The sequence below is a fragment of the Heterodontus francisci genome, chromosome 5 (genome assembly GCF_036365525.1).
Source record: "Heterodontus francisci isolate sHetFra1 chromosome 5, sHetFra1.hap1, whole genome shotgun sequence".
Classification (NCBI taxonomy): Eukaryota; Metazoa; Chordata; class Chondrichthyes; order Heterodontiformes; family Heterodontidae; genus Heterodontus; species Heterodontus francisci.
In genome coordinates this window covers 46266115-46289828 of record NC_090375.1, presented here as the reverse complement: position 1 = coordinate 46289828, position 23714 = coordinate 46266115, and the positions used below count along the sequence as shown (strand labels likewise).

General features: G+C 42.9%; 1 protein-coding gene across 2 annotated transcripts in view; it reads left to right on the top strand.

The window, feature by feature from the left end:
* The window catches only part of LOC137369818 (KH domain-containing, RNA-binding, signal transduction-associated protein 3-like), a 327473-nt gene that overhangs the window by 115857 nt on the left and 187902 nt on the right, over positions 1-23714 (top strand). For both annotated transcript variants that reach the window (XR_010975020.1, XM_068031372.1), the window contains exon 2: positions 20981-21099. Coding sequence is in view for 1 of the 2 variants with exons in the window: in XM_068031372.1 (XP_067887473.1) it covers positions 20981-21099 (119 nt within the window). In the remaining variant the exon portion in view is untranslated. The remainder of the gene's footprint in view (positions 1-20980; positions 21100-23714) is intronic.

Here is a 23714-nt window from a genome sequence, read left to right as displayed (position 1 = left end):
AGCTGCTCACGGGTAAGCTGGAAGTTGCTGGAAATGTAACATTTTGTAAAATGACACAAATAGGGAAGATCTTTTTGAACAGAACTTAAAGATTTATGTATTTGCCTATTTTATGTGAAGTCTTTATATTCAACTTCTGAATGAAAATGCTTTGTATGCATATATTTGTGAACCTAATATCACATACTCTAATTACACTAAAACCCTGTACAAATGGACACTTATTGAAAGTCCAACATAACTTAGATTATAATAGATATAAACAAGAACCTTGGAGCCATGGATACCCTCAAATTGTGATCCATACATCATGAACTTCAAATCGTCATATCTGTAATTGGTAAAAAAAAAGGCATAAAAGATAAGTGCAAACTGGCAACAAGTGTTGAAAATACCAGTTTTTATGTAATGGTGATTTCTTCACCCAATATCCATAATTGCATAGAAACTCCTCTACCTCTGGGATTGAATACTTCCACAGCTTTATCACAGTGTTATAGGGGTTTCTCTGTTGCTGTGGATGCTTGTTAAAGAATTACTCATTCCATAAAGGCCTGGAACTGCATTAAAATGAACTGTACTTTCTCAAAAAAGGGGCTTTGATCTCCTGGTGCTGCCTGTAATTTATTTATGTGCCTATAATAGAATTAAATAGCCCTTAAATCAGTGTCCTCTGGTTCTCGATCCTGCCGCCAATGAGCACAGTTGCCCTCTGTCTAGACCCTTCAGGATTTTAAGCACCTCTATCAGATCTCCTCTAAACCTCTCTTCTCCAAGGAGAACAGCCCCAATTCCTCTCTATTCACATACCTGAAATCCTTCATTCCTGGAACCATTCTCATAAATCTTCTCTGCCTCATCTCTAAAGCTTTTACGTTCTTCCCAAAGTGCGGTGCCTAGAATTGGACTCCATTGAGGCCGAACCACTCCAGAGACTTGTCTGAACTGCTGTCAGATGTTAAACTGAGGCCCCACCTGCGCTTAGGTGGACATAAAAGATCCTGTGGTAGTATTTCAAAGATGATCAGGGGAGTTCTTCCGGGTGTCCTGGCCAACCTTTATGCCTCAAACAGTATTACGAAAAACAGATTATCCGATCATTATCCCACTACTGTTTGTGGGAGCTTGGAACATTGAGTTCAGCCAATTGTGCACAAGAAGTAGGAGCAGGAGTAGACCAAATGGCCCATCTTGCCTGCTCTGCCATTCAAAACAATCATGACTGATCATAGGATTCAATTCCACTTTCCTTCCCGTTCGCCATATCCCTTGAGAGACCAAAAATCTGTCTGTTTCAGCTTTAAATGTATTCAACGATGTAGCATCCACAACCCTCTGAGGTAGAGAATTCCAAAGATTCACAATACTTTGAAGTAATTTCTCCTCACCTCAGACCTAAATGATTGGCCCTTTATCCTGAGACTGTGCCCCCATGTTTTAGATTCCCCAACCAGCGGGAAAAAAATCTGTCTACCCTATCTAACCCCTTTAGAATCTTATATGTGTCACTGAGATCCCCTCTCATTCTTTTAAACTTCAGAGAATACAGGCCCAATTTACTTAGCCTTTCATCATCGGACAACCCCCTCATCCTAGGGACCAAATCTAGTGAGCCTTCAGTGTATCACCTCCAATGCAAGTATATCCATTCTTAAATGTGGAGACCAAAGCTGCACACAGGACTTTAGATGTGGTCTCAAACCTTGTACAGTTGTAGCAATACTTCTTTACTCCTGCACTCCAATCCCCTTGCAATAAAGGCCAACATGCAATTTGCCTTCCTAATTGCTTGCTGTACCTGCATGTTAACTTTCTGCGGTCCTTGTACAAGCACACCAAAGTCTCTTTGAACATCGACACCTACAAGTTTCACACCTTTTAAAATATATTCTGTTTTTCTATTCTTACGATCAAAGTGAATAACTTCACACTTGCCTACATTTTACTCCATCTGCCATCTTGCGGTCCACTCACTTAACCTGTCTATATCTCTTTGCAGCCTGTCTTTGTCCTCCCCATGGCTTACCTATCCAGCCACCTTTGTATCATCATCAAACTTAGATACATTCTCTCTTTTCATCTAACTCATTAATATAGATTGTAAATAGCTGAGGCCCCAGCACTAATCCTTGCTGCACTCCACTATTCACTGTCTGCCAACTAGAAAATGCCATGTTTAATGCCCACTTGTTGCTTCCTATCTGTTAACCAGTCATCTATCCACATGAATATATTACCCCCACCTTCAGGGGCCCTTATCATTCTTATCAACCTTTTGTGTGGCACTGTATCGAATTCCTTTTGGAAATTACATTTTACATATTACATTTACTGGTTCCCCTTTATCTACCCTACTAGTTACATCATCCAAAAACTCCAATAAATTTGTCAAACAGGATTTCCCTTTAGGGCGGCACAGTGGTGCAGTGGTTAGCACCGCAGCCTCACAGCTCCAGGGACCCGGGTTCGATTCCGGGTACTGCCTGTGTGGAGTTTGCAAGTTCTCCCTGTGTCTGCGTGGGTTTTCTCCGGGTGCTCCGGTTTCCTCCCACAAGCCAAAAAGACTTGCAGGTTGATAGGTAAATTGGCCATTATAAATTGTCACTAGTATAGGTAGGTGGTAGGGAAATATAGGGACAGGTGGGGATGTTTGGTAGGAATATGGGATTAGTGTAGGATTAGTATAAATGGGTGGTTGATGTTCGGCACAGACTCGGTGGGCCGAAGGGCCTGTTTCAGTGCTGTATCTCTAATCTAATCTAATCTAAAACCATGTTAATTTGTTCGAATCATACTGTGCTTTTCTAAGTGCATTGTTCAGACTTCCTTAATAATAGGCTCCAACATTTTCCCAATGACTGATGTTCGCAAACTGGCCTGTAATTCCCTGTTTTCTTTCTCCTTCCATTCTTGAAAAGTGCTGTAACATTTACCAACTTCCAACCTGATGGGACTGTTCGCGAATCTAAGGAATTTTGTAAAATCATAGCTAGCACATACACTATATCTGCAGCTATCTCTTTTAGAACCCGAGGGTGTAGACCATCAGGTCCTGGAGATTTGTCAGATTTTAGTCTCCTAAGTTTCTCCAATACTTTTTCCTCTGCTGATATGAATTTCCTTAATTTTTTTGCCCCTAGGTTACTGTCTATTTCTGGTATGGAACTTGTGTCTTCGACTGTGAAGACAGACACAAAATATTTGTTCAATGCCTGTGCCATTTCCTCATTCTCCATGATAATTTCTTCTGTCTCTACTTCCAAGGGACTAACATTTATTTTAGCTACTCTATTCCTTTTGATATACCTCTCAAAGTGCTTACAATCTTTTTTTATTTTACTTGCTACTTTACTCATTCTATTTTTCCTTTTTAATCAACTTTTTTGGTGGTCCTTTGATTCCTAAAACACTCCCAATCCTCAGACTTGCTACTCTTTTTTGCAACAATGTAAGCCTCTTCTTTTAATCTATTTTTAATCCTTAATTTCTTGAGTGAGCCACGGATGGGTCTTCCTTGCTAAGTTTTTGTTTTTTAAAGGAATGTAGTTTTGTGCTATAATAGAAACAAAAATTGCTGGAGAGAGAAGCAGAGTTAACGATTCAGGTCAGTGACCTTTCATCAGAACTGCAGCTGTGCTGCTGTGTTACCTACATTACAACAGTGACCACACTTAAGTACTCCAGGCTCACTTCTTTGACCAGGAGTCCTCCCTCCGACCAGCAGACCCATTCACCCACCTCCAGCATTCTCCCTCGACCTGGACCCTTCCCTTTGGCCTCTTACCCGCTCTTGATCTTTTCATTGAAAACTGTCGGCGAGACATCGGCCGTCTCAGTTTCTCTGCCCTCCTCACTAACTCTAACCTGCCCCTCTCTGAACTTGCTGCACTCCGTTCTCTCAGGTCTAACCCCAACATTGTCATCAAACCTGCAGACAAGGGTGGTGTTGTTGTTGTCTGTCGTACCGATGTCTACCTTGCAGAGGCTCGGCGCCAACTCTCAGACACTTCTTCCTACTTCCCCCTGCACCATGACCCCACCATCGAACATCAAGCTGCTGTCCACAGGACTTCCACTGACCTCATCTCCTCCGGAGATCTTCCCTCTACAGCTTCCAACCTCATAGTCTCACAATAAAAACAGGAAATGCTGGAAATACTCAGCAGGTCTGGCAGCATTTGTGGAGAGAGAAGCAGAGTTTCAGGTCCTTCTGAAGAAGGGTCACTGACCTGAAACGTTAACTCTGCTTCTCTGTCCACAGATGCTGCCAGACCTGCTGAGTATTACCAGCATTTCTTGTTTTTATTTCAGATTTCCAGCATCCGTAGTATTTTGCTTTTATCATAGTCCCACAACCCTGGACAGCCCGCTTCTACCTCCTTCCCAAAATCCACAAACAGGACTGTCCTGGCAGACCCATTGTTTCAGCCTGTTCCTGCCGCACTGAACTTATTTCTTCCTATCTTGAGTTTATTTTTGCTCTGCTGATCCAGTCTCTTCCCACCTACATCCGTAACTCTTCTGACGCCCTATGTTATTTTGACAATTTCCAGTTTCCTGGCCCCAGCTACCTCCTCTTCACTATGGACGTCCAATCTCTCTGCACCTCCATTCCCCCACCAGGACGGTTTGAGGGCTCTCTCCGCTTCTTCCTTGAACAGAGGCCCAACCAGTCCCCATCCACCACCACCCTCCTCTATCTGGTTGTACTTGTTCTCACATTGAACAACTTCTCCTTCAACTCCATTCACTTCCTTCAAGTAAAAAATGTTTCTGTGGGTACTCACATGGGTCCTGGTTATGCCTGTCTTTTTGTGGGATAAGACGAACATTCCTGGTTCCAGTCCTACTCAGGGTCCCCTCCCCCAATTCTTTCTCCATCCATTGATGATTGTATCGGTGCCGTTTCCTGCTCCTGCCCCGAACTGGAAAACTTCTCTCACCTTTACATGGTCTATCTCCAACACTTCCCTTCCTCGACTTCTCTGTCTCCATCTATATTCATTATAATCCCACCGACTCCCACAGCTACCTCGACAACACTTCTTCACACCCTGCCTGCTGTAAGGACTCCATTCCATTCTCCCAGTTTCTCCGTCTCCGACGCATCTGCTCTGATGATGCAACTTTCCACGACAGCGCTTCTGATATGTCTTCCTTTTTCCTCAACTGAGGATTCTCCCCCACTGTGGTTGATAGGGCCTGAAACTGTGTCCGGACCATATCCGCACCTCTACCCTCACCCCTTCCCCTCCCTCCCAGAACCGTGACAGGGTTCCCCTTGTCCTCACTTTCCACCCCACCAGCCTCCACATCCAAAGGATCATCCTTTGCCATTTCCACCACATGCAGCATGATACCACTATCAGCCACATCTTCCCGTCCCCTCCCCTATCAGCATTCCGAAGTGTTCATTCCCTCCGCGACACCCTGGGCCACTGCTCCATTACTCCCACCACCTCGTCCCCTTCCCACGGCACCTTCCCATGCAATCGCAGCAGGTGCAATACCTGCCCATTTACCTCCTCTCTCCTCACTATCCAAGGCCCCAAACAATCCTTTCAGGTGAAGCAATGATTTACTTGTACCTCTTTCAATTTAATATACTGTATTTTCTGCTCACAATGTGGTATCCTCCAGATTGGGGAGACCAAATGCAGATTGGGTGACCGCTTTGCGGAACATCTCCAATCAGTCCAAAAGCATGACCCCGAGCTTCCAGTTGCCGGCCATTTCAACACACCCCCCTGCTCTCATGCCAACATCTCTGTCCTAGGATTGCTGCAGTGTTCCAGTGAACATCAACGCCAGCTTGAAGAACAGCATCTCATTTACCGAATAGGCACGCTACAGCCTGCCGGGCTGAACACTGAGTTCAATAATTTGAGAGCATGATGGGCCCTCCTTTTTATTTTTAGCTATTTTTTCTTCTTTATTTTCTATTTGTGTATTTTATTTCAGTTTGTTTAGTTTATTTCTACTGTGCCTACCCACAGTTTTTTTCATGTTTGTGCTTTGGGCCAAGCTGTTCATTTTTCTGTCAATTAACACCCTCTCTGCACTAACACTTTGTCTTTCACCACACCATTAACATACCGTTTGCCTTTGCTCCATGACCTTCTGGTCAGTTATTCTCTGTGACCTTGTTCTATTAAAACCTTCTCTTTGGTTATCTCTTGCCCCACCCCGCTTTAGTTGCTTAAAACCTGTTACATTTCTAATATTTGCCAGTTCTGGTGATGGTTACTGACCTGCGACGTTAACTCTGCTTCTCTCTCCACAGATGCTGCCAGACCTGCTGAGTATTTCCAGCATTTCTTGTTTTTATTTCAGATTTCCAGCATCCGCAGTATTTTGCTTTTATTACAGTTAAGTACTTAATTGGCTGTAAAGTGCTTTTGGGAAGTCCTGAGGTTATGAAAGGCACCATGCACATGCATATTTTTCTTTTGCTTTCATAAAACACATGACTGCAATTAAGAAAATGTGTAACTAGAAATGGCCATTTGACCCTTAAGAACAATTCCTTCAGCAGACTAATTGTAATTGGTCTTTTCGTGGGGTCTAACCAATGTACTTAATTTCCTGAGGGAAGGTTTTTGTTTCAGACTTTCTTCTTTACTCCTAAGTGCTCAAGAAAACTCAAGAGAGTTATATAATTTCATTACATACACTATTCATTGTTTACAGTCTCACTACATTCCATATCTAATGTTTGCATGGACCCAGTGGCGCACAAGCTATTGTGTTTGATTATTTCCAGTACCCTTATGATCTTCAAAGAAATTAATTGTCATAGCATTTATTCTTCTTTTGGAGGTCTTTTACACATGAAGGCTACCCTGTGAGAGTAGATCTTTATCATCTTTTTGTGTCTGTTGTGTACATTGTCAATACCCTGTCTGTCCGTTTTCAACTTCTTTATTTGTTAAGCTGCTGTGTTTTTCACCTTTTTAATTGGCGCTGTTCTAATTTTGCTTATTTACCAATCATTTCGTATAGAACTTCCTATTTCATTTCTGTCTCATCACATGTCGCCAAAACATGTATCCATTTGCTTTGCAATATTAAAAAAATCCTCTCAACACAATGCAACAAAACTCCTTGCCTGGACTCTTACTGAGAGAAGGCAGTTTTTATAGTCTTTCCTTAAATATGAATTCCAAGTTGAGTATTATTTGCTTCTGGGAATAAAATGCCAAGCAGCTAACAAACCTTCAACTCCATTTACAGCAAGCTGACATGATACCTGAGCATCCATTAAACCTTAAAATCAGTTTATGGAGCCCAGACTGCTTTGTTTTGGGTCTGCGTATGCTCCATTCCTAACATTAATTTTCTTCCTGATCAGTTTTCATTCTTGTGTAAATCAGTGCCACTTTTCCAATGTCCAGCTCACCACAAGAGCAGTCCAAAACTCTACCAAGCATCCATCCTTACTCTGAACCTTGCATTAGTCTCCACCTGGACCTGAACCCCTAATCTCCACTTTTGGCACATCTCAACCTAGAAGCAATGCCATGGAAGTTTCATTTATGTTTTGAAATATTTATACTTTGCTTTGTTGACCTCCTTACTCAGCTACAGGGTCTTCTGCTTCACATTTTCTCCCAGGAACAACCTTAATTTCTGTATCCCTTTTATTGGGTTGCAGTTTTTTTTGTTCCTTGGAGTTGAGTCAAAAATGGAATGAAATCTGCTTTGAAATAATATGCTTTTGAAAATTAATGGAAAATAATCTTGGGAATCAAGAAAGGTCATCAGGTCTGCACTGAGTGCTGTTTTGAGTGCACAGAGTGTAAAGTGGGAGTTTGGTGAGGGAGGTGCTCCTTTCTTTTTCTACCTCTTTTCAGCCTCCAGTAGCTGGCTCTTGCGTCGGTAAGTAACTGGTAAGTTATTCTATTTATTCTAATTGTAATAAATAGTTTTTAAAATTATGGTATGGCAGGGCAGCTCTGCCAAGTGGAATGTGCATCCTGCGATATGTGAGAAGTCATGGATGCACCGTGCGTCCTTGATGAACACATCTGCAGCAAGTGTCACCGGCTGCAGAAGCTTGAGCTCTGGGTTACGGAAATAAAACGGCGGCTGGAGTCACTGTTGTGTATCTGCAAGGTTGAGGACTACGTGGATAACACGTTTAGGGAGGCGGTCACACCGCAGGTTAGGAGCATGCAGGCAGAGAGGGAGTGGGTGACTGCCAGTCAGGTAGTGCAGGAGTCCCCTGAGTTTCTCTTGCTAATCAAGTCATTGAGTATGTTTAAAGCAGAGATTGACAGATTTCTAAATACCAATGAGATAAAGGGATATGGGGAAAAAGGCATTGAAGTGGATGATCAGCCATGATCGCATTGAACGGCGGAACAGGCTCAATGGACTGAATGGCCTACTCCTGCTCCTTTGTTCCTAACTTTGAAATGGCAGCAAACCATTTTGCTCAGAGCTAGAGTAAATAATGATCGAGTAAGAATTAATGTTGGAATGGGGAGGGATGTACCTTGTGATGTGAGTTATTATCTGTAGTGAGACAAATGGTGTTGTCTTTTTATCTTATTTTGTTCAACTTAAAGATATTCTTTACTCTTCAAAACTATACCCTTGTTATCCCAATTTTCATACTATTAATCAGTTCTAGTGAGTTGTGAAATCACAAAATCTTTTACACTTTAAAACACATAGTATTGAACAATAACTTTTGAGAATGATTTGGAAGAATTGTGCTGCAGTGTAATTTTCTCTTAGATTTAGAAGTTAGTTATGTGCTGAGACCACTGAGTTGTCTGTTTTAAATGAATTGAAGGGCTTAAGGATTTAAAAAAATGACAGTTCTAGCAATGGCTTGTGGCTTACTAGAGGCTGCCATGTATGTGTTGGTGATATCATCATGTTTGTGACCTTGTGACACGGATATTTAATTTTTTTCTATTTCCCCAACACCCCACAACAACAAAAAAACGTTCTAATGGGGGCAATAAGGAGGAGAAAGCGAGAAACAGTGTACTTGGGTTTAGGCACTGTGGAGGATACTATGGCCTACAGAAAACACTCATGCATGGAAATCTGCTGATAATGTGACTTTACTGGCATGCTGTAGATCAGTGCTGTTATAATAGCTATATTATTTCGATTGTGGAATAGAGAAATATTGATTAACAGCTTTAATTAAGCTTGCTGCATAAAACTTAATAGCAAGTTAAAGAGGTGATTGTCAAATGTGAAGTATAACATTGAATAGTTAATTGTAATTGCAGTCAGAAATGTAACTCTCAAATTAGGTGGCTGTTAGCTTCTAGCCAGACTTGCTGTGTTGTATAGAATTTTGATCTTTTTATAGCATCTCTTTTTACACTTTGGTCTCAACTGAGCAACTACAACTCCGTTTGTCTCAATCTCTTGGCCCAGGCATATTTTATTATACTATTATCAGTATTAAAATTCATTTACAAAGTCATTAAAGGATATAGATAAGAGTAGATTCAAAGTTCTGCAAAAAGATTGCAAGGAACTAAATTCTAGATTAAGCAGCAAAACTTTTGGATTACTCAAAATGTCACTCCCTGAATCAGATAGAGAAAGCTTAGAATTTTCAATACATAGAAGGAGAGTTTAGAAGGAAAGGCTTGAGATTTCTCGGACAGTGGGGCAAATTTTGCGGTCAGGGTAGTCCGTACAGATGTGATGTCTTTCACCTAAACCAGAGAGACAACTGTGTGCATGTGAAAATAAATGGGGCAGTGGTGAACTTTTCGGGGGAAGGAGGAAATTCCACACTGTCAAAACCTGTGAGATCTTGACCCGGTGACAGTGGAGGATTATAGTTGCAAGTCAGAATACTTTGTGACTTGAAGGGGAAGTTGTGGTTGGTGTTCCCATGTGCATGCTGCCCTTGTTCTTTTAAGTGGTAGAGGTTGCGGATATGGAAGGTGCTCTCGAAGGAGCCTTGGCGAGTTGATGCAGTGCATCTTGCAGACCAGGGTTGTCCAACATACAGCCCGCAGGCCAGAATCGGGCCTGTCAAATTTTTCCATCCGGCCTGCGGTTGTAAACTGTTCCCGGGGCAGTTTCTCATCCTCCCCATGACTGGAAATGAGAACTTTCCCTTTGTCAGAACTGGCTTTTAAACTATTGCGCTGTCAGTTTCACATGTGACAGCTGCTGACATTGGGAACAGTCATTTCTCAACAGACTGTGGGCTTTCCGGAGAGTTCTGACTTTTAAAAAAAAAAAAGCTGCCGGAAAACCCTGAGTCTGTTGGGAAACGGCTGTTCAGATGTCGGCTATGCAACGGACAATGATCTTTTTTGAAAGAACTGACTTTTAAAATAACTTTGAAAGAGCGTTCCACTCTCTGCAACTGTGAGAGAGAAAGTGGGGGGGTGGTAACAGAGAGAGAGGGACAGAGACGGGGGAACACTGAGCAGGGACCACTGGAGACACGGGGGTGGAGAGAGAGGGGGGGGAAGAGAGTCAGAGTCATTTACTTAAGGCACAGAAGGAGGCCATTCTGTCCATCGAGCCCATGCCGGCTCTCCAAGGAACTATGCAGTCAGTCCCGCTCCCTGGCTCAATCCCCATAGCCCTGCAAGTGTGGCCATCCATCTTCCTCTTGAAGTCATTGATCGTCTCCACTTTCACCACGCCTGTGGGCAGCGAGTTACAGGTCATTACCACCCACTGCATAAAAAAAGTGCTTCCTCATATTCCCCCACATCTTTTTCATACAACTTTCAATCTGTGTCCCCTACTCCTAGAGGGGAGGCGGGGAGGGAAGAGATAATGAGACATACACAGAGCACGGGGAGAGGGGAAGAGAGATCAACATATCTCCTCAAAGGTGGACATCTATCCAGAATACTCTGCATTGCTACATCAAGTGTGCGGGCAGAGATTGACTACTTAATAAAGCAAAAACAATGCCAGGTGTGTCACTAAATCAGTTTTCAATATAGTGATGAGAAAGTAGGTCAATAAATTAGTTTTCTCATTTAAAAGCTTCTTCACAAAAATGCACATTTGGTTTTATTTTTATTAGTAAGATATATTTTTAACACCTTTATCTTTCGAAGTTTGCTCAGCAAATGGAGAGTATTGCATCACACCCCTCCTTTAAAACTCAGGCCATTTTTCTGAAAACTGCCCTGGATACACTCTAGAAATTTATTATCTTTACGACATTCCACTCTGAAAATGCCATTGTAACTGTTTCGCTGTTGCTACATGCTTCTCTGATCTCTGTATTTACGCAGTCTGCAACTATATCACTACTGTAGGTATCTCGCAGAGTCTTGCAACCCTTGCTGTTTCTTAATTCTACCCAAGTGTTGCTATTACCTGTACACCCTGTTTTAAAAATTAATTCATGGCATCCATTCCTAATTGACCGAGAAAGTGGTCATGAACCACCTTCCTGAACTTCTGCGGTCTATGTGGTGTAGGTACGCTCACAGTGCTGTTAGGTAGGGAGTTCCAGGATTTTGACCCAACGACAATGAAGGAACTGTGATATACTTCCAAGTCAAAATGGTGTGTGACTTGGTGGGGACCTTGCAGGTTATTCTGATGCGCCTTGTTTTAAGCAGCAGATGTCACAGATTTGGCAGTGTGCTGTCAAAGAAGCTTTGGCGAGTTGCTGTACATGGTACACAGTGCAGCCACGGTGTGCTGTTGGTGAAGGGAATGAATGTTTAACATGGTGAATGGGATATCAATCAAGTGGGCTGCCTGAATGGTGTTAAGGTTCTTGAGCATTGTTAGAGATCCGCTCTTCCAGGCAAATGGGCAGTATTCCATCATACTCCTGACTTGGGCCTTGTGGATGGTGAAAGGCTTTGGGGAATCAGGAGGTGAGTTGTTTGCTGTATAATTCCCAGTGTCTGTAATGCTCTTGTAGTCATAGTATTTATATGCATGGTCCATTTCAGCTTCTGGTCAGTGGTAAATCCTAGGATGTTGATGGTGTGGGATTCAGTGAGGGTAATGCCAGTGAAGTCAAGGGGAGATGGTTAGATTCTCTCGTGTTGGGGACGGCCATTGCCGGGCGCTTGTGTGGCACAAATGTTACTTGCCACTTATTGAATGTTGTCCAGGTCTTGCTGCATACAGGCACAGACTGCTTCAGTATCTGAGGAGTTATGAATGGTATAGAACACTGTGCAATCATAAGTGAACATCCCCACTCCTAGCCTTATGTTGAAGGGAAGGTCATTGATGAAGCAGCTGAAGATGGTGTGCTTAGGATACTACCCTAAGGAACTCCTGCAGCAGTGTCCTGGGGCTGAGATAATTCACCTGTGGAAAGATAGAATCAGAAATATTGGTACTGAAGGTAGTCATTCAGCTTCTGCTGCTGGCCTGGTGCTCGTCATCTAGAGTTGATCCTATTCACTGCTGCTTTCTCCATAGTCTTTGACAGATTTCTTCAAGTGTTTATTTAATTCCTTATTAAGTGTTGATAACACTTGGACTTATTTAATTTCAAAGGTTATTGTGGTTAAATAAAAGCTTATGGTATAGAGGGTAGCATTTTGGCATGGATAGAAGATTGGCTATCTAACATGAAACAGAGAGTAGGCATAAACAGGCCATTTTCTGGCTGACATGATGTAATGAGTGGTGTGCCACAGGGATCAGTGCTGGGGCCTCAACTTCTTACAATTTATATAAATGACTTGGATGAAGGCATGGTTGCTAAATTTGCTGATGACAGAAAGAGGTAGGAAAGTAAGTCGTGGAAAGGTCATAAGGAGGCTACAAAGAGATATACAAAAACAAGAAATGCTGGAATCACTCAGCAGGTCTGGCAGCATCTGTGGAAAGAGAAGCAGAGTTAACGTTTCGGGTCAGTGACCCTTCTTCGGAACTGACCCGAAACGTTAACTCTGCTTCTCTTTCCACAGATGCTGCCAGACCTGCTGAGTGATTCCAGCATTTCTTGTTTTTGTTTCAGATTTCCAACATCCGCAGTATTTTGCTTTTATACAAAGAGATATAGATTGGTTAAGTGGCAAATGGAGTATAATGTGGGAAAATGTGAAATTGTCCATTTTGACAGGAATAATAAAAAGAAGCATACTAAGAGATTGCAGAGCTGTGAGATGCAGAGGGATCTGGGTGTCCTAGTACATGAATCCCATAAGGTTAGTATGCAGGTACAGCAAGTAATTAGAAAAGCTAATAGAATGTTATCATTTATTGCGAGGGGAATTGAATACAAAAGTAGGGAGGTTATGCTTCAGTTATAGAGGGCATTGGTGAGATCATATCTGGAGTACTGTATACAGTATTAGTCTCCTTATTTAAGGAAGCATGTAAATGCATTGGACGCAGTTCAGAGAAGGTTTACTAGACTAATACCTGGAATGGGTGGATTGTCTTATGAGGAAAGGTTGGACAGGCTAGGCTTATATCAGCTGGAGTTCAGAAGAGTAAGAGGCGAAATGATTGAAACATATCAGATCCTGAGAGGTCTTGACAGGGTGGATGTGGAAAGGATGTTTCCTCTTGTGGGAGTATCTAGAAACCAGGCGTCATTGTTTTAAAATAAGGGGTTGCCCATTTAAGACAGAGATGAGGAGAAATTTTTTCTGAGGGTCGTGAGTCTTTGGAAAACTCGTCCTCAAAAGACAGTGCAAGCAGAGTCTTTGAATATTTTTAAGGCAGGGGTAGATAGATTCTTGATGTGCAAGGGGGTGAAAGGTTTTTGGGGGTAGGCGGGAATGTGGAGTTGAGGTTACAGTCAGATCAGCCATGATCTTGTTGAATGGGGGCCCAGGCTCAAGGGGCCAAGTGGCCGCCTCCTATTCCTGCTCCTAATTCGTATGTACCTTATCTCAAAACGTCTTGAGCACGCTGAGCTCTAATAAACTTATAATAGCATCTGCAATCTAATTGTGACTCATGTTAGGGTGGCAGAAATCCAGTGTCCAAAGTTTGAGGCATGATAGGAATTAATAAGCTGCTTTCAAGGTTCAATATGTCTGTGGTTTTGTAATGATTTTGAACCTTGCATTGCTATTAATTATTTTGGCTTAACATAAGTAGATGGATTTTAGCCACATTTGATAAAACAGTATTAATTGAGTAGCTATGTTCTCATACCTTGTCATTTTAGAAACTGTATTGCTTAAATATATCAGAATTTCCTAACAATTTTAAGATTAGTATGCCTTAATTGTGCAGTATTAGGAGTAAAATTGGTAATCCTGCAGTTCTATTGCTCGAAATCTGATGATTTTCAGGTTTTTCTTTTAGGGGAGACAGTAACGTAATGGTAATGTCAATAAACTATTGTCATGCAGGCCCCCACCTGCCAAGAATGAGGCATATTAATTTTGTCATATGAACATTGATTTTAAATTGGCTGGGAAAGAGAAGGCCTGTTGCAAGGGCTGCCAGACACTTAGCTGAAAAACAATTTGCATACTAACAGACAGTGCTTGTGGAGACAAAAGGATCATTCCCTCACACATTTAACCCACAATGGATTTTGATCACCAGATATTGAAGGTGTAAAGAAAAGCATTCCAGAGACTGTTAAGGTGATGCAATCCACAAAAGCCAGGACTGGTTATGCCAACTGGTCACATGACTAACTGGCTGGCTCAGAGTTTTTGGAACTAGCCACAGAGTTTTTGAACTCAGAAAGACTGTTTGTTCCTGGAGTGAGAAGACGTCTCCTGTCTGCTCCCATCTCATTCTCACAAGCCTCTGGACTCACTGATGACACAAGAGAGAAAAGTCTTCCACGTCGAACAAGGTTTAAGAAGAATACTGGGCCCCAACGAAAAGCAAGACCTACCTACAATCAAGGACATTACGGCAAGCTCGAAGAACAGTAACCAAAACCATCTTTAGATATTGCCTCAAACTTTTCCACTTTCTTCTCTTTTCTGTCTCTATCTGCATGTGTGTATCGCGTATGCATGCTAGCATGGGCGCGTCGCGTATCTGTAGGCATTAACCGAATTAGAGTTTGAGTTTAATAAAGTTCAGCCTTTTTTCTTTAAACCTAAGGTAACTTGTTTGGCTAGTTTCTTTGTCTTAGAATTGGAAGTTAGTGAACAAGGATTCACTAAGGGGGAACTAAAAAAAAAATGGTGTGTTTAAAATTAAATCCTGTTACAGTAAGACTAGATGAAGGCTTTGAGGGAACCTAGACCGCTTTCTCACCGGGTCGTAACAGAAATTTGGGGGCTACCATCCTGGATTTTATCCACAGACAAACTAGAGAAATTGGAAGTGGGAAGCCAAATGGTTACCAATCAAAAAGAGCAAGATTTCAGTACAGGTTTTCTTGTGGTTGTGTGTGCTTGAATACTAACATGCCTGCAACTGAAGCTAGTAGCTCCCCAAGCCAGGGTGAAGTAAATTGGGATAAGTTAAAAGCACTGTCTGTGGAGGAGTTGAGAAAAATGGCTGAGCAGTGTGGGATCACTGTACGGGTGCTAGCAAAGATACAATTGGAGCAAAGGAAACTTGAATTAGAAGACAGGGAAAGTGAATGGGCGAGACAGGAGAGAAAGAAAGAACCTTTCAGAAGGAATGTGAAGAAAGAGAGGTAGGAGGGAGAACCTTCCAGAAAGAATGTGAAGAAAGAGAGCTGAAGTTGAGTTAACTGGGGGTGGGGAACAGAGTAACCCAGTGAAAGCATGGTCAATATGGAGGAGCGTAATTCAAGGCTGGGTACAAAATTGTTAAAACTATCTCAAATAATCCCAAAATTCAATGATGAAGATGTGGAAGTGTTTTTTGTGCCCTTTGAGAAACTGGCAAGGCAGCGAAAATGGCCAGTTCAGACCTGGCCTCTTTTATTACAAAGCAGGCTAACTGGAAAAGCCCATGAGGTTTATTCCCTATTGCCAGATGAGAGTTCATCAAATTATGTACTGACAAAAAATGCTATCCTCGTGGCATATGAAGTAGTACCGGAAGCCTATCGCCAAAAGTTTAGAACCCTCAAGAAGGAAGCTAATCAAACTTATCTGGAGTTTGAAAGAAGTAAGCTGCTGGCTTTTGACCAATGGCTGAGGGCTCATAAAGTACAGCTCAGCTATGAGAATCTCAAAAGTAATTCTGTTAGAGGAATTTAAACACTCTCTCACACTCTCCATAAAGACACATGTAGAGGAGCAGCGGGTTCAGAGAGACCAGCAAACAGCCGTTATTGCTGATGGGTTGGCTTTAATTTATAAGTCGGCTTCCCAGGGAGAACCTCTCCTAGTCATCCGCACAAATCCTAAAAGGACCAAGGGTGGGAAGGCAATAGGAGCCCACACAGTCCTGGGAGAGAAAGAAAAGCAGGATACACAGGGGCCCTCCTCTAGCCAAAAAGGAAGGCGCTGTGAGCAGGAGTGAGACCCGGAGACCTTTGTGCTTCCGTTGTAACAGGGGAGGTCATCTAAAAGCTGACTGCTAGAAACTAAAGGGAACCCCTGTAGGGTTAATCAGGGCACATCCGCTCAGTGAAGAAGGAATCCTGGAGGAGAGCACAACAGAGCAAGCTGTAGCTTTAATTGCAGTAAGAGTGCAACCAAGGAAGTTTACTACTGCAAGTGCAGGAAAAGTTAATAGAATCCCTGAAGGTTATCAGGGTTTTGTGTCTGAAGGGAAAGTAACCCCATACCCTTCGAGTGGGCCAGGCAAGCCCCTAGTAATTCTCAGACACCGGGGCCACTAGATCCCTTTTACTGGGAAAAGGCCTGACCTTTTCCCCCAGAGACTACAGTGAACACCAAAATGGTGATGAATGATATTGGATGTATGCCTGTACCTGTACACTGGATGCACCTGGAGTGCGACCTAGTTTCGGGACCGGTGACTGAAGGGATTGTTCCTAGTTTGCCTGTAGACGGGGTTGTCCTGCTCCAAGGTAATGATCTGGAGGGGGTGAAGGTGATAGCCCCCCCAGTAGTGAAAGAAAGACCGCAGGAGGTCAGAGAGACAGGGCAGTGGCAGGAGATGGTGCCCTGCAGTTTCCATGAATGTGTAATGAGTGAGGCCATGATCAAACCAAGTCCCCCAGAGGAGACTGAATTGGCATTGCAGGCAGATGACCATGAGGTCTGTCTATCTGAGACTTTCTTTGGAAAGTGAGAAGACCCAGAGAATTAATTAAATAAAATTTCCCTAGCTGAGACTCAGCGAGCTGACCCAGTATTGAGAGAGTTAGCACAGGCTGGCCAGTCTGAAAGTGAAGCAGAGGGAGTCCCTGATTGCGACTATTTAAAGAATGAGGTACTGATGAGAAAATAGAGTTCTCCTCCCAGACCTGAGAGCAAGGAGTGGACAATATTTAACTAGTTAGTGGTGCCATAGAGGTACTGGAAAGAACTATTAAAAAGGGCCCATGAGACTACAGTGGCTGTACGTGCCGATATACGAAAGACCAAAGCCCGCATAAGACAGCAGTTTGATTGGCTAAAACTCCACAAAGATGTGGAGGAGTATTGCTGGAGTTGCCACATGTGCCAGGTTGAGGAGAAACCCCAACCTACAGTGAAACCTGCACCCCTAAGTCCTGTACTGGTGTTAGGTGGACCCTCCAGCTGAGGGCTGGTGAATTGTAAGGGCCCCCTGCTGAGAACAAAGGGGACAGGCAGGTTAGAAAGGAAAGGGGCCAAAGGTGACCAAGAGGGCAGGTTAAAGGTCCAGGAGGAATCCTAGATGAAAATCCCTACAGTTTGATCAGCCAACCTCTTAAAAAAAAAATATACAAAGTTAGACCCCACATTCTCCTATGTAAATGCAGACACTAGAAGCACCCCACCAGAGTTGCTAACAGTATTTACAGGAACCTGCAGAGACAAAGACCCCTAGGGGGCAGAGAAACTAAGTGTGATGCCCTCACCTAGTCAAAGTGCTACAGGAGAGTGCAGTAGAGTCTGCACAAATACCTGCAGGTAAGAGTGTCCCAGAGGACAAAGGGGAGATTAGCAAAGAATCCTCCCCCACAGTCCGAAAAAAAGAGAACCACCCATCCCCTGAAGTCAAAAGCCTTTGCATGACTCAGCAAAGCACTGAAAGAGAGTTCAGGATAGACCCACCTGCTACTGACTCTCCTGGGAAAAAAAAATTCCAACTTGGGGCTAATTAAATGTATGACAGCCAGGTGAGAAAGGTGTCTTAGGGGTCTTTTACTGTCTTCATCTGATCTTACTGTAACAGGGTTTGATTTTTAAACACACTTTGTTTTGAGCTCCCACTTTGGTGAATCCTTGTTCACCACTTTCCAATTATAAGGCAAAGAAATGAGCATAAACAGGCTTTCTTAGGTTTAAAGAAGAAAAGTGAAATTAATTAAACCTTAAACTCTAATAGGGTTAACCCCTACGGATATACGACGCGCCCATGCTAGTATGCACATGCGATACAAACACATGCAAATAGAGACAGAAAACAGAAGAAAAATAAAGTAGAGAGGTTTAAGGCAATATCAGAAGAGTTGAGTTTCTTGTTTACTGTGCTTCGAGCTCATTCTAGCCCTTTTGTAAGTAGTCTTGCTTTTCAGTGGGGCCCAGTATTCTTCTTAAACCTCGTTCACTGTAGGAGACTTTTCTCTCTTGGGGTTCATGCGTCTTCAATGGTTTCCGAAACTGGTGAGAGTGAGATGAGAGCAGATAGGAGAGAGGTCTTCTCAGTCCAGGAGAAAAGTGCTTTCTGAGTTCAAATTCCTTGTTGGAAGTTCAAATTCAAAAAGCTCCAACAGTCAGCCAGCCATGTGACTAAACCGGTCCAACCATGTCTGTTTGTGTATTTGGCCTTCTTAACAGTTAACCTGGAATGCTAGCCTTTTCACCTTCAACGTCTGGTAATCAAAAGTCCATTGTGGGCTAAATTAGAGCAGGGAATCACCCCTTTGTTTTTTGAAGTTCCGTCTGTGGATATGCTAATGTCTGTCCAGCCAAAGTCTCAATTTTTTTTTAAAGCAAGTTCTTTCTCCACCAACAACTGTTTAAAATCAACCTTCATGTGGCGAAATTACTGTTCCTCATTCTTGGCAGGTGGGGGGCTTGCCTGACAAATCTAACCATCTCAAAGACACCCTAGGCAGTCATAGAAATGGACAAACTGAAGAAAAACCTCCCCAAAGAAGTACATGTTTATTGGGAAGCCAAAAAAGGGCAGTTTAAAGCAACACTGCTACCAACAAAAGACAGGCTGTAATAAGTCTCAGGATTTATGAATGAATGTGAACGATTTAGAGAGAGAGAGAGAGAGAGAGATGCATGCTTTTTCCTGTATCTTATATTTTCGCTCTCAACCTTTTTTAATGAAATGCGCTTTTCTCAAATCGCATTTCATTCTGCTGGGTGTGGAGGTGTCATGCATGCCCCCGCCTGCCAAGAATGAGGATTATTAATTTTATCATATGGACATTGATCCTAAACTTGCTGGGAAGAAGAGAAGCCTGTTACAAGGGCTGCCAGACACTTAGCTGAAAAATATTTGCATACTAATAGACCATGCTTGTGGAGACAAAAGGACCACTCCTTGACACATACAACCCACAATGGATTTTGATCACCAGACAGTGAAGGTATAAGCAAGAGCATTCCAGAGACTGCTAAGGTGATACAATCCACAAAAGCCAGGACTGGTTAAACCAGCTGGTCACATGATTAGCTGGCTGGCCTAGGGTGTTTGGAACTGGCCACAGAGATTTTGAACTCAAAAAGAATGTTTGCTCCTGGAGTGAGAAGACCTCTCCTGTCTGCTCCCAACTCTTTCTCACAAGCCTCTGGACCCACTGAGGACACATGAACTTCAAGGGAGAAAAGTCTCCTACATCGAACAAGGTTTAAGAAGAATATTGGGCCCCAACGAAAAGCAAGACCTACCTACAATCAAGGACTTTACAGTGAGCTTAAAGAACAGTAACCAAAACCAACTTCAGATATTGACTCAAACTTTTCCACTTTACTTTTTTGGCTCTTTTCTGTCTCTACCTGCATGTGTGTATCGTGTATGCATGCCAGCGTGGGCACGACACATATCCATAGGCATTAACTGAATTGGAGTTTAAGTTTAATAAAGTTCAACCTTTTTTCTTTAAACCGAAGAAAACCTCTTTTCTTTAAACCGAAGAAAATCTCTTTGGCTAGTTTCTTTGCCTTATAATTGGAAGTTAGTGAAGAAGGATTCACTAAGGGGGAGCTAAAAAAAAAGGTGTGTTTAAAATTAAACTCTGTTATGGTAAGACCAGGTGAAGGCTGTGAGGGAACCTAAACCCCTTTCTCACTGGGTCATGACACTAGTAATCCAGAGGCCCACTGGGGACACGAGTTCAAATCTCAACACGGAATTTAAATTCAATTAATTAATAAAAATCTAAAATTTAAAGCTCGTCTCAGTTTCATGGCACCATTACTAACATCAATTGTTCTAAAAATCAATCTGATTCATTGATATCCTTTAAGGAAGGAAATCTGCTATTCTTATCTTGTCTGGCCTACATGTGACTCCAGACCCACAATGTGGTTGCCTCTTACTTACTTGCCCCTGAAATGACCTAGCAAGGCATTCAATTGTCAAGGGCAAATATGGATGGGCAACGAATGCTGGCCTTGCCATTGAAGTCCACATCCGAAAAGAATTGCAAAAAATGTAAATTCAAAACTTTCTTCTACCAGTGTGTTAATTTACGCACACTATGCTGCTCTGTGGGAGATCGCCAGTTTACTGACAAATCAGAGCCAGTTTGTTCACTAGGCACATGCTGCCTATTCGATTCCAGATTAATGTTGTACAAATCCATTTTGCATTGAAGCTTTACAACCAATCAGCAGAGGAAGGTTTAATGCAATCAGTTTGATTTTTAAGCCGGAAACGGTGATCCAAATGTACTAATTAATTCAGGTGCTTTTTTTTCATTTTCTGTTATTGCTTGTGGGTGTGTATGCATAGATGTTGAAAGGCTCTAAGGCCAGTCAAATGTTTGAGTACATGCCTATAATGATCTTCCATGTTTGTTTTTTCTTTGCAGAAATAAACAAAATAGAGGCAGGAGAGGGCAGTGATGAAGAGAAGTTTGTGGATGTGGTTAGTAACAAAAACATGAAGTTGGCTCAAAAAGTGTTAATTCCTGTAAAGCAATTCCCTAAGGTAAGGAACCTTATTGAGTACATTCATAAGCTATTCATATTTTTGAATTTCACTGAGTAATTAGAGACAATAAACAAGAGTTAGATTCACAAGGCTGAATTTAATGCCCCCCACCCCCCTCGAGACACAATTGGAGGTTGGGCGGGGGGGGCATATAATTGCGACAGGGAGCAGAGGGCTCATCGCCTTCCTGTCGCACTGGAATTTAGTTGGTGCAGGATAGGCCGATGACTGCCTTCCTGCCTAGAGTCCAATTGAGGCCCTTAAGGGCCTCTTCCTGCCGCCACTGCCTCCCTGCGGGCTTGGGGGGCTTCCTCCGTGGGCAATGGAGGTCCCCCGCCGGAAATACTCCACTCATGTGAACCCTCATCCCCTTGCACTAAACACCTACCTTCCACCCCCTCCGCTCGTCGGGCCTGCCGGTCTGGCCCTGGCGACCCGCCTCACTCACCTTGGGTCTGGCCTCCACGCTGGGCCTGAGTCCAAGACCTCTTGTAATACCAGCAGTGACCTGGTGGCAACGCCAATGCTACTGAGCTGCTGGCCTTCTGATTGGCCAGCAGATCTTAGAGGCGGATCCCATCTTTAAAGGGACAGGGTTCCCAGCATCTGGCTGTTCAGTGCCCGAGCGCTGTTAAATTGCACTATGGGGCTTCCAAATGGCTGAGGTGGTGTACCCTCCCACCTGCTGGCACAACAAAATCCAGCCCACAGTGTAAGTTAGCTAGAGCAGCAGTTATGGGCATGCTACACTTGGTTTCGTACTCCTGGTTTGGGAAGGGAAGAGTGCATTGTGAGTTCCTATCCAATTCTGCATGTTATATTACCTGTTAGAAAAATATTATAATTGGTTATGGGATTTTTTTAGAGGATTATTTTGCTGATTCCATGTGTTCACGTATTTATTCATATACGAACATATGAATTAGGAGCAGTTGCAGGCCATTCGGCCCCTCAGTTATGGCTGATCTGATGGTGGCCTCAACTCCACTTTCCCGCCAACCCCCGAAATCCTTTGACTGCCTTGTTATTTAAGCGTTTATCTACCTCTATCTTACAAAAATATTCAAAGGCCCTGCTTCCACTGTTGTTGAGAGTCATAGAGTTATACAGCACAGAAACAGGCCCTTTGGCCCATCGTGTCTGTGCCGGCCATCAAGCACCTAACTATTCCATCCCATTTTCCAGCATTTGGCTCGTAGCCTTGGTTGGGGAAGAATGTTGCAAAGACTCAATCCTCGGAGAAAAAATTTCTCCTCAACTCTGACTTAAGTGGCCAACTTCTTATTTTTAAACTATGTCCACAGTTCTAGTCTCTCCCACAAGGGGAAGCATCCTTTCAGCGTCCACCCTGTCAAGACTCCATAGGATCTTATATGTTTCAGTAATATCACCTGTCATTCTTCTAAACTCCAGTGGATACAGACCCAACCTGTACAACCTTTCTTCATTAGATAAGCCCCCACCAACCGCCCCCCACCCCGCCATCCCATGTATCAGTCGAGTGTACCTTCTCTGAACTGCCTCTAACGCATTTATATCCTTTCTTAAATGAGACCGAAATTGTACACAGTACTCCAGATGGGGTCTCCCCAATGCCCTATACAACTGTAGCAAAACATCCCTACTTTTATATTCCATTTCCCTTGCAATAAATGACAACATACCATTTGCCTTCCTAATCACTTGCTGTATCTGCATACCAACCTTTTGTGATTCATGTACCAGGACATCCAGATCCCTATGTACCTCAGATCTGGTATTGCAATCTCTCTCCATTTAAATAATATCGTGCTTTATTGTTCTTGCTGCCAAAGTGGATAAGTTCACATTATTATGGTCAAGTGAGGAGGGGTCGAAGGGCTTCCCTTGTCTTGTTTGACCACAACAGGTTTAATTCTTTCTTAAAGCAGATGTACTGACCAGTTCAGTAGATGTTTGATTATTTACTTGCTATGATCATTACAAGAACCAATCGGATAGGTTTTCTTGAGTTTAACAAAGAAAGAGGTTAACTTTACTGTACTTAAATTAACGAATGAAAATAATAAAACTACACTTCAACTTTCACTCTCACACGCACACTCTCGAGGTTTACACACACAAATAGGTTACAGAGAGGGGAAAGTTAGATTGGCTGAGTTAGAGTCCAGAGAAAGAAAAGGGTACACAGACTGTGGGGTTTGGTGATTCGGCTGGCTTCTAGCTGAATTCGGTAGTCCTGAGACTTTTAGTGTGAAGAGGTAGATGACTGGTTCGGTGGGTCTCTTGGAGACAGCGATGTGGATGATTTCTTCCAACAGGGTTTCTGATTATAGCAGGAGAATGCAAAGGTGGTCCGTCAACAAGCAGGATTTGAAACTTTCAAGCTGGAATGGAGAGAGAGAGACCCCCACTTGGGTCTGTACATGTCAAGAGTCCAGAAGCTTCTCCCTTCTCTGCTGCAGAAAGACACAAGCTTAAAGCCACAGATGGGGAGAGGCTTGTCACTTGACAGTCACTCAGTGATTCAAACATAGCAGTTAGCAGTATTTCTTTCTTGCTAAAAAGAACCGCTAGTTCCCTTAAACTTCCTGGGTCTTGGTTCTTGCTGGGGAATGAGCAGCCATTTTGTC